Raw genomic sequence first — 11,263 nt, 5'->3', positions numbered from 1 at the left:
TCTTTTGGCCATGGTTCCGCCTGCCATAGCTTTGACTGGAGAGTCATGTGATTAACAGAGATAAAATCGTGCGAGCATCCCAATGACATCATCAGACCGCGGCTTTGCCTCTGTAATCAGCTCCCTGTTTATCTGGTGAGGGCAGGTGATCCGAAGAGAGTAAATCACCAGCTAAAATTGCGTGTGTTGCGATCAGTTCAGGAACGATGCAGGAGGTTCCTTATCCCGATTTTAACCCCACACTCTGGGGGCGAGCTGGATTAAAATTAAAGCTACGACCTTTTGAGACAGCTTTGGAATCCCAACCACGGGGTTAGTCCGCAGATTGACAGCTGTGGCAGAAGAAATAAATCGGAGTTGAAATAAAAGTTATGGGCAAAACCAACCCACAGCGCACTGAGCAAATCTGGTGCACTGTTGCAGGATCAGGTCACCTGAATCATCGTGAATCAGCCCAGCTTTGGCCTTGCTCCACCAGCTGACCTACTGGGTTTCTCCCTATTTGGCTCACTGACTCTTCAGAGGACAGCAGTGCCCTCTCTCGGGAAGTGATCATAGCTTTAATGCATAGTTCTACTGAAGCCTACAAGGGGTTACTTACTCAGTCACTCATAGCTGGAACTATGCAATCTGTGACCACGGCATATTTGACAAGATATTTAATTAGTTTCAAATCCCATCTTCACTTGTTCTCCCTTTCTAATTTTGAATTTGTTTGAGCTTCTCTGGTGAGGCCCTTTTAATTAGATTTTTTTTTCTTCATAATTTCAAAATGTTTTGTTCGATTACCTGAAGCTCTTCCCTGTTTGCTGTTTCTTTCCATCAGCTTAAACATTCACTCCCTCCACCAATGGCGCACTGTGGCTGCAGTGTGTACCATCTACAAGATGCACTGCAGCAACTTGCCAAGGTATCTTCGGCAGCACCTCCCAAACCTGCGACCTCTACCACCTTAGAAGTACAAGGGCAGCAGGCAGATGGGAACACCACCACCTCCAAACTCACCTCCAAGTCACACACCATCCTGACTTGGAAATACGTCGCCGTTCCTTCATTGTCGCTGGGTCAAAATCCTGGAACTCCCTCCCTAACAGTACTGTGGGAGTACCTTCACCACACGGACTGCAGTGGTTTAGGAGGGTGATTCTCCACCACCATCTCCTCAAGGGCAATTAGGGATGGGCAATAAATGCTGGCCTTGCCAGCGACACCTACATCACGTGAATGAATATAAAAATAAAGTGCAGAGCTGTGTAGTTTTAAATATGAATCACGCAACCTTGAAAAGGGAATTGGTTAAGTACCTGAAGAAAAAATATTTGCAGGACTGCAGTAAAAGGGTAGGGGAATGGGACTAGCTGAAGTGCTCTTGCAGAGAGCTGGCACGGACTCGAAAGGCCGAATGGCCTCCTCTGTGCTGTAACCAGTCTATGGTCCCTGTAGGGAGCAGTGCTTGCAGGAACTACATCAGAGATTGTGCACTCGCGATTTCCTGCCTTAAGTCCCCTGCTGGGAGTGTGGAATCAGCCTGAAGAAGTATTTCTGCTCTGCAATGCAAAAAACACTTAAAGAGGACTTAAACAAGCGCCTTGGCACATTTTATCACATCAATAGCTTTGTAGAAATATGTTGCTGTTTCCCCGGTTTTCTCTCTTCCTGCCCCAAAGCTGACATCTGCTGGGAATGGTTGCAAATTGGTCGGCCCACCTCTAATACACCTTCTTTGCTTGTGAGCCTTCACAGAAGTGTGGGAAGAAATAGATTTGCCGGCATGGAGTTGGACTGCTTTCTTGCTTTTTTTCATTTCATTGCTTTAAACATCAGGTTACACACACACCCAGTTGTAGTAATGGCAGGATCAGGTCTTTAGTCAAAATTTCATACTACACAAAATACAAGATGAAAGTTACAGAGACATACATTTCACAAAATCAGTGCATGCTCCCTGCTTGTGAGACGCCAATTCTAGTGTCTCTGCTGCTCTCGAGACTCACACATTCCATTTTCCAGTGTGTCTCTGTTAAAAGAGTGTTCGCTCACAAATCTTATACAAAATCAGGTGTTACATAAGAACATAAGAATTAGGAACAGGAGTAGGCCATCTAGCCCCTCGAGCCTGTTCCGCCATTCAACAAGATCTTGGCTGATCTGGCTGTGGACTCAGCTCCACTTACCCGCCCGCTCCCCGTAACCCTTAATTCCCTTATTGGTTAAAAATCTATCTATCTGTGATTTGAATACATTCAATGAGCTAGCCTCAGCTGCTTCCTTGGGCAGAGAATTCCACAGATTCACAACCCTCTGGGAGAAGAAATTCTTTCTCAACTCGGTTTTAAATTGGCTTCTCCGTATTTTGAGGCTGTGCCCCCTAGTTCTAGTCTCCCCTACCAGTGGAAACAATCTCTCTGCCTCTATCTTGTCTATCCCTTTCATGATTTTAAATGTTTCTATAAGATCACCCCTCATCCTTCTGAACTCCAACGAGTAAAGACCCAGTCTACTCAATCTATCATCATAAGGTAACCCCCTCATTTCTGGAATCAGCCTAGTGAATCGTCTCTGTACCCCTTCCAAAGCTAGTATATCCTTCCTTAAGTAAGGCGACCAAAACTGCACGCAGTACTCCAGGTGCGGCCTTACCAATACCTTATACAGTTGCAGCAAGACTTCCCTGCTTTTGTACTCCATCCCTCTCGCAATGAAGGCCAACATTCCATTCGCCTTCCTGATTACCTGCTGCACCTGCAAACTAACTTTTTGGGATTCATACACAAGGACCCCAGGTCCCTCTGCACCGCAGCATGTTGTAATTTCTCCCCATTCAAATAATATTCCCTTTTACTGTTTTTTTTTCCAAGGTGGATGACCTCACATTTACTGACATTGTATTCCATCTGCCAAACCTTAGCCCATTCGCTTAACCTATCTAAATCTCTTTGCATCCTCTCTGTGTCCTCTACACAACCTGCTTCCCCACTAATCTTTGTGTCATCTGCAAATTTTGTTATACTACACTCTGTCCCCTCTTCCAGGTCATCTATGTATATTGTAAACAGTACAACGATCCCTGTGGCACACCACTAACCACTGATTTCCAACCCGAAAAGGACCCATTTATCCCAAATCTCTGCTTTCTGTTAGCCAGCCAATTCTCTATCCATGCTAATACATTTCCTCTGACTCCGCGTACCTTTATCTTCTGCAGTAACCTTTTGTGTGGCACCTTATCGAATGCCTTTTGGAAATCTAAATACATCACATCCATCGGTACACCTCTATCTACCATGCTCGTTATATCCTCAAAGAATTCCAGTAAATTAGTTAAACATGATTTCCCCTTCATGAATCCATGTTGCGTCTGCTTGATTGTACTATTCCTATCTAGATGTCCCGCTATTTCTTCCTTCATGATAGCTTCAAGCATTTTCCCCACTACAGATGTTAAACTAACCGGCCTATATTTACCTGCCTTTTGTCTGCCCCCTTTTTTAAACAGAGGCGTTACATTAGCTGCTTTCCAATCCGCTGGTACCTCCCAGAGTCTAGAGAATTTTGGTAGATTGTAATGAATGCATCTGCTATAACTTCGCCATCTCTTTTAATACCCTGGGATGCATTTCATCCGGACCAGGGGACTTGTCTACCTTGAGTCCCATTAGCCTGTCCAGCACTACCCCCCTAGTGATAGTGATTGTCTCAAGGTCCTCCCTTCCCACATTCCTGTGACCAGCAATTTTTGGCATGGTTTTTGTGTCTTCCACTGTGAAGACCGAAGCAAAATAATTGTTTACGGTCTCAGCCATTTCCACATTTCCCATTATTAAATCCCCCTTCTCATCTTCGAAGGGACCAACATTTACTTTCGTCACTCTTTTCCGTTTTATATATCGGTAAAAGCTTTTACTATCTGTTTTTATGTTTTGCGCAAGTTTACTTTCGTAATCTATCTTTCCTTTATTTATTGCTTTCTTAGTCATTCTACTCAATATTCCATACATACTATCAATAAATCATGTTACTTCAAAGCAAATACTAACAAACGGTCCTAAAGTAAGCAATCAGCTACCCAACGTCCTGAAATTGGTTCATTGCCACAATTGACTCTTGCCAAGAATTTTATTACTATAACACACAGGTGAACAAACTGACACATTTGAATGGCTGAATGACTCACACCTACTAGTATCTTCTTTCCTGTGGAGCCATCCTCTGCTTGAATCTAAACTTCAATTTACAATCCATGCTCATCAGAAAAGCTGCTTAAACTTTCAACCCAGCATGTGTCAGCTCAGACTGCGCCAAAAGCGGGGTATTCAGGAAATACGGGCTTTCGCTCCCACACATAGATCTGACAAAAGGCAGCTGACAGGATCCTGTCATTGTTGCACAACTAAGAAAAGTTTTTCTAATTGTCTCAGTCGAAGCCCATGTTTTGAGATTTACTTTTACTTCTTTTGATTTAGTATACTGTATTCGATCTCACGATGAGGTCTCCTCTACATTGGGGAGACCAAGCGTAGATTGAGTGACCGCTTTGCGGAGCACCTCTGTTCAGTGCGTAAGTGTGATCCTGAGCTTCCGGTCGCCTGTCACTTTAATTCTCCGCTCCATTCCCACTCTGACCTCTCCGTCCTCGGTCTCCTACACTGTTCCAACGACCCACAACACAAGCTCGAGGATCAGCACCTCATCTTTCATTTAGGCACTTTACAGCCTTCTGGACTCAACATCGAGTTCAAAAATTTTATAGCGTAACCGCTGCCAATCTTTGGCTCCCTTCCACCCCCGCCCCCTCCCCCCCACCCACCACCACACACCCCTCAGAGCCTGTTTCTTTCTTTTTTTCTCCTTGTCTCTAATGGCAATTGGTCATAATCCCACCATTCACACCCTATCTCGACTAATGTTTTTCTAACTCCTGGCATTACCATTTGAATTCGGCCCATCATTCCTTTTGACTCTCCAATCTCTCTTGTCTACCAACCTATCATAGATCTTCCCTTTTCTTCTTTCCTCCCCTCCCCCTTTCAGTGCTTGTTGAGAATCAGTTCTTTTCGAAAACTCTCCAGTTCTGACGAAGGGTCATCAACCGAAAACGTTAACTCTGCTTCCTCTCCACAGATGCTGCCTGACCTGCTGAGATTTCCAGCATTTTCTGTTTTCATTTCAGTTTCCAGCATCCGCAGTATTTTGCTTTTCTTTTGAGATAAAGCTTGTCGACATTCAAAGCCTGTGAATTCAGCCACTTCCTGGTTTGAAAAGTAATGCAGGAACCTCGCCACTCTTTTCTACAAGCTTAAGCTAAGTCTGATGCAATTCTGGTGTAAAGGTTGGAGTTCCTGGGACAGCCCTCATTACCCTGCCATTGGTGTGGACTTATGGATTAGAAACAGGACTGAAAGAACGACATTCAAGTGGCTGCACATAGTTTTAACACGTTTTAAGTTGCACTATGGGTGGGCAGAAGTTTTCAATCACTATTCTCGGTGATGATTCCCAAAAAAGCAAGAAAAACAGTAAGCACTGGAAGAGAATTCATTTTTCCTCAGGCGGTAACCACAGCGTCTTTGCCCCAACAGTAACAGACTAAATTTAGCTTGTTCGTAAGATTCTTCCTAAAAGGAACTTTAATATGTAAACCATTGTAATGTATTTGCTTCATGGGTTCTTTGCTTACGAATTCATAGCAACACATTGCTATTAAGAATTGATTGGTTTATTAACAAAGGTTTAACAATCAAACTGCACATTACCAGTTCATCCACTAGGCTCACAACTGCATACCTCATCGTGGATGAATTAGACCCAACTGACCGGGGTTTTATTGAGTCTTGTGAACATCGTGTGACGGGCTAAGCCACTCACAATGCAACAACTCTACAACTCTTTTTGGGGGGACAAAATAAACATTAGATCAAGTGCCCCCCAATCTGGGGGACACTCCAAACATTTTTCAACTGCCCTTTTTTGGGGTTTTTTTTTGGTTTTTTTTACTTTTTTGGGGGGGTTTTTTTGTGATTTTTTTGGGGCAATAAAATCATAAATTTTACAAGTGCCCCCTATAAAAGGGGAGGGGGACACTAAAAACCCCAGCAATTAAAACAAATTAAACTTTAAAACATAAAATCAAATTAAAATTTGGTTGCCGGGGGTGACAATGCACTCCAGTCCCTCCGGCGCCCACCTCTCGCGGAAGGCCGCGAGCATACCGGTGGACTCCGCGTGCTCCATCTCTAAGAACACCCTGGCCCGGATGTAGGTGTGGAAGAGAGGCAGGCAGTCAGGCTGAACGACCCCCTCGACCGCCCGCTGCCTGGACCGACTGATGGCACCCTTGGCCGTGCCCAGGAGCAGTCCTACGAGGAGGCCCTCGGACCTACCCGCTCCCCTCCGCACAGGGTGCCCAAAGATCAGGAGTGTGGGACTGAAGTGCAGCCAGAAATTGAGGAGCAGCCCCTTTAAATAATGAAACAAGGGCTGCAACCTCGCACACTCCATAAAAACATGGAACACGGACTCTTCCAGACCGCAGAAATTGCAGGCGGCCTGGGAGTCCGTGAACCGGCTTAAAAATTTGTTGCACGGCACTGCTCCGTGCACCACCCTCCAGGCCAAGTCCCCGATGAATACTGGGAGGCAACAACTCTACAAACCTGTGAACATACTCACAGGTGCCTACATTACAACCATCAGGTAAATGATTTAAAAATCCAAGAGAAAAATCTGGTGAGAATTAGCAGACGATGAAAGCAGAAGTTCATGCAGCACTTTGCTGGTGGGGGGGAGCGGCGAGCGCAAGGGCAGGGGTGAGTGCCGGGAGGAAGGCAACTGCATCTTCTACCAGCTGCCAACTCTACGTGCATTTAACATGTATTTTACAACAGGTGTAACTCTGCCTTATTTGACCCTACATTCTTGTTCCCTTTACTGGAACTATACCATTTTTGGACCCCCCCACCGCCCACCACCCCCAAAATCAGAATTCTGGGACCCTCTTGCTTACCTACTGAGACATCGAGCAGTTGAAATATGGAATCTTGAAAACTGCACAGCTCTGCTTATTATGTATTGTTTAAATGACCAATAAAAGTACATACACACTTCTGTAGCTGTAACTATTTGGAATCATTCTGAAAGAGCTATTGTGAGCACTGATCATTGTATTTTACCCAAATGGATCAAAAAATACTGATCCAATCTTACATTGATCAATAAAACTCTGTTGCCAACCTACAAGAACAAAAAATACATCATTGCCTCACCACAGTGGTCTCTGATTTCCACCACCTCTAATACTACAGTGCATGAGACCACTTGGTAACCAGCCAGGTTGTTATTGGGACCTATTCTCACAGACAGCCAAAGCCAAAGGGAGACAGATGCAATTTCTTACAGTTCTGATATTTTCTCCTCGCTGCAATATATTATTTATGCGACAATAAAGATCTCTGTCATTGTTTTCTAATGGAGACTGTTCCCGGTCCAAAATCCTCTCTTCTTACTTATTTCTTTTCAATTTTCCGAGAAGCTTTCGCTTCCGTTGAGGTGCCGGGGCAGCTGGCTTTCAGCTGAGTCCTGTTCGTGGGTTTCTCTGGCTCGGTTTGATCTGCGCCCTTTTGGCTTTCCATTTGCTCCTCCGGAGGTTTCACCATCTTGTCACTCAGCGAGTTCCCGCCGCGGTTCAGTTTCTCCCTTTCCAAGGCTCGTTCCATCTCCGTGTAGTAGTCCAAAGCCTTTCGCACAGGGTCAATGATGTGCTGCTACAGAAACAAATATCGGCTTTAAAACTGCTGATATTTAATATGAGGTATTTCAAAGTCATTCTAAGCAGGTTGAGTTAACTTCACCTTATAAGATAGTTTTTAAATGTTTTTAATTGTCAATAAAAAACAATCCTTTGTCTCTGCAGTAACATTGCTGTGCACAGTACGATTGCGTTCATTGAGTCACTGAATATTGTTAATTAAAAAATGAGCACATAGTAGTTATCAGCGCTTTGAGGAGAAGCCAGTATGTAATAAGCCCAACAAGGGAGAGGACGGTTCTGGACTTGGTTTTGGGGAATGAAGAGGGGCAGATGGAAGGGGGTTTCAGTGAGAGAGCATTTTGGTGCTGGTGATCATAATTCTGTAAGATTTAGGGTAGTTATGGAAAAGGGCAAAGGTGGACCAGGAAAAAAAGTTCTCAATTGGGGTAAAGCTAATTTTGCTGAGTGGAGATGGGATTTGGCCAAAGTGGACTGGAAATGGCTACTTGATGGTAAATCAGTGTCAGAGCAGTGGAAGGCATTTTGTGACTGGAAGGCTGTACCTGTGGGGTTCCGCAGGGCTCAGTGCTGGGTACCTTGCTTTTTGTGGTATATATCAATGACTTGGACTTGAATGTTGGGGGTATGATTAAGAAGTTTGAAGATGACACTAAAATAGGCTGTGTGGTTGATAATGAAGAAGAAAGCTGAGGACTGCAGGAAGATATCAATGTATTGGTAAGGTGGGCAGAACGGTGGCAAAAGGAATTCAATCTGGATAAATGTGAGGAAATGCATTTGGGGAGGTCTAACAAGACAAGGGAATACACATTAAATGGTACGACACTGAAAAATGTAGAGGAACAAAGGGACCTCGGAGTGCAGGTCCACAGATCCCTGAATGTAGCAGGCCAGGTAGATAAGATGGTTAAGAAGGCATATGGAATATTTGCCTTTGTTAGTTGAGGCATGGAATACAAGAGCAAGGAGGTTATGCTTGAACTGTATAAAACACTGGTTAGGCCGCAGCTGGAGTACTGTGTGCAGTTCTGGTCACCACATTACAGGAAAGATGTGATTGCACTGGAAAGGGCGCAGAAGATGTGATTGCACTGGAAAGGGTGCAGAGGAGATTTACAAGAATGTTTCCTGGACTGGAGAATTTTGGCTATGAAGAAAGATTGGAGATGCTGGGTCTGTTTTCTTTGGAACAGAGGAGGCTGAGGGGAGACCTGATTGTATAAAATTATGAGGGGCCTCTGATAGAGTGGATAGGAAGGACCTGTTTCCCTTGGCAAAAAGGTCAACAACCAGGGGCATAGATTTAAAGTAATTGGATGGAGCTATAGAGGACATATGAGGGGAAATGTCTTCACCCAGAAGGTGGTGAGAGTCTGGAACTCACTGCCAGAAAGGTTGGTAGGGGTAGGAACTCTCACCACATTTAAAAAAATACTTAGATGTTCACTTAAAGTGTCATAACCTACAGTGCTACGGACCAAGAGCTGGAAATGGTATGTTGGCCTTCATAGCTAGGGGATTTGAGTGCCGGAGCAGGGAAGTCTTACTGCAATTGTACAGGGCCTTGGTGAGGCCTCACCTGGAATATTGTGTTCAGTTTTGGTCTCCTAATCTGAGGAAGGACATTCTTGCTATTGAGGGAGTGCAGCGAAGGTTCACCAGACTGATTCCCGGGATGGCAGGACTTACATATGAGGAGAGACGGATCGACTGGGCCTGTATTCACTGGAGTTTAGAAGGATGAGAAGGGATCTCATAGAAACATATAAGATTCTGACGGGACTGGACAGGTTAGATGCAGGAAGAATGTTCCTGATGTTGGGGAAGTCCAGAACCAGGGGTCACAATCTAAGGATAAGAGGTAAGCCATTTAGGACCGAGATGAGGAGAAACTTTTTCACTCAGAGCGTTGTTAACCTGTGGAATTCCCTACCGCAGAGAGTTGTTGATGCCAGTTCATTGGATATTTTCAAGAGGGAGTTAGATATGGCCCTTACGGCTAAAGGGATCAAGGGGTATGGAAAGAAAGCAGGAAAGGGGTACTGAGGTGAAAGATCAGCCATGATCTTATTGAATGGTGGCGCAAGGCTTGAAGAGCCGAATGGTCGACTCCTGCACCTATTTTCTATGTTTCTATGAAAGTGAGATTAGGCTGGATAGCTCTTGGTCGGCCAGCGCGGACACGATGGGACGAAATGGCTTCCTTCTGTGCTGTAAATTTCTATGATTCTATGAAAAACATCTGGTCAGTGCACTCACTCTTAATTCAAAGTCTCTCAATTCCAGATATCTGCTCATTTTTTAACACTTTGCTGTGTTATTTACATTGCTTCTTTCAAAGTATTGGATAATTGAAATTTTATAGCACAAAAAAAGACATTTGAATTATAGGCAGTGGACTGTACTGGAAAAACCAACAATTCTGCGCATATCCAACAATGTCAAAATGCCTCAGGATTTCCTTTTATGTTATTTTACTAAAGAAGAAATAAAGTATTGAGAAAAGTGCTTTCAATATAAAGTACTTTCCTCCAGGGGGTAATATTGGCATTTTTATTATATCACAGTGGAGGTAATTGTAATTTAAATCATATTTCTTCTCTCCGTGGAGATCTGTTATTTCGGGCTTGCTCAGCTGGTAATAGCTACTCTGGTGCAACCCACACAGGATTCCCACAGATCATCATCCGTTCTTGATCAGTGCCAATCAAGAGATGTCCAATCTTGAACTACAGGGGTGTCAAGGGTTATGGGGAACAGGCAGGAAAGTGGAGTTGAGGCCATGATCAGATCAATCATGATCTTATTGAATGACGGAGCAAGCTTGAAGGGCCGTATGGTCTACTCCTGCCCCTACTTCTTTATGTTCATATGTTCTAACAAAATTCAATGGCCTGGAAATTGCGGCCGGAGGTTTGCCGCCCAAGTACGCCTTCAAACCGTTATAAAACTCCGAATATACCTGCTGCCTCCAGAGCTTCAGAGTCTTGCGGTCCTGGGCCTGCGGGCATACGCCTGCGTAAAGGCCCACACACCCCAGCGGTTCACAAGCATAACCCGGTAACACCAGGGGCTGGATTTTCCTTTCAAGAATGGCATAGTGGCAGGGTGTGGTGGGGCTTCCACCCCGACTCTGCTCCAACCCCATCCCATTGCCCCCGTCAGAGGTCATTTCCAATGCATGGCGAGCTTCCAGAGAGGGAACCTGCTATCACCTCCAACAGAAACACCAGTTGGACCAGGGCTACAGTGCCACAAGAGGTGGGAATCAATTTAAAGGAGTATAAGCACCCTAAAGACAACAGGAGTTGCAAATTTCTAGGCCTCGGCAGAGACCAAGGCCTATGTAAGTAAGTCACTGGGGGGCAAGAATGGAGGGAGAAAGGCTGCTACAGTATCCTCTCCCACCACCAAGCGCCTCAGGGCTGCGACCATCACTTACTGGGGGCTACTACTATCTTCACCATAGCGGTTCAGAGAGGTGGCGGTCAGGTG

General features: G+C 44.8%; 1 protein-coding gene across 1 annotated transcript in view; it reads right to left on the bottom strand.

The window, feature by feature from the left end:
• Positions 1-7,502: 7,502 nt before the first annotated feature.
• Positions 7,503-11,263, bottom strand: part of LOC139253784 (high affinity cGMP-specific 3',5'-cyclic phosphodiesterase 9A) — a 102,588-nt gene continuing 98,827 nt past the window's right edge. The window contains exon 14 of the mRNA XM_070873554.1: positions 7,503-7,760. Within this exon, the coding sequence (XP_070729655.1) occupies positions 7,503-7,760 (258 nt within the window). The remainder of the gene's footprint in view (positions 7,761-11,263) is intronic.

This window comes from Pristiophorus japonicus, chromosome 3 (genome assembly GCF_044704955.1).
Source record: "Pristiophorus japonicus isolate sPriJap1 chromosome 3, sPriJap1.hap1, whole genome shotgun sequence".
NCBI classification, from domain to species: Eukaryota; Metazoa; Chordata; class Chondrichthyes; family Pristiophoridae; genus Pristiophorus; species Pristiophorus japonicus.
The sequence above is the reverse complement of the archived record's forward strand: the minus strand, read 5'-3'. Positions and strand labels throughout refer to the sequence as shown.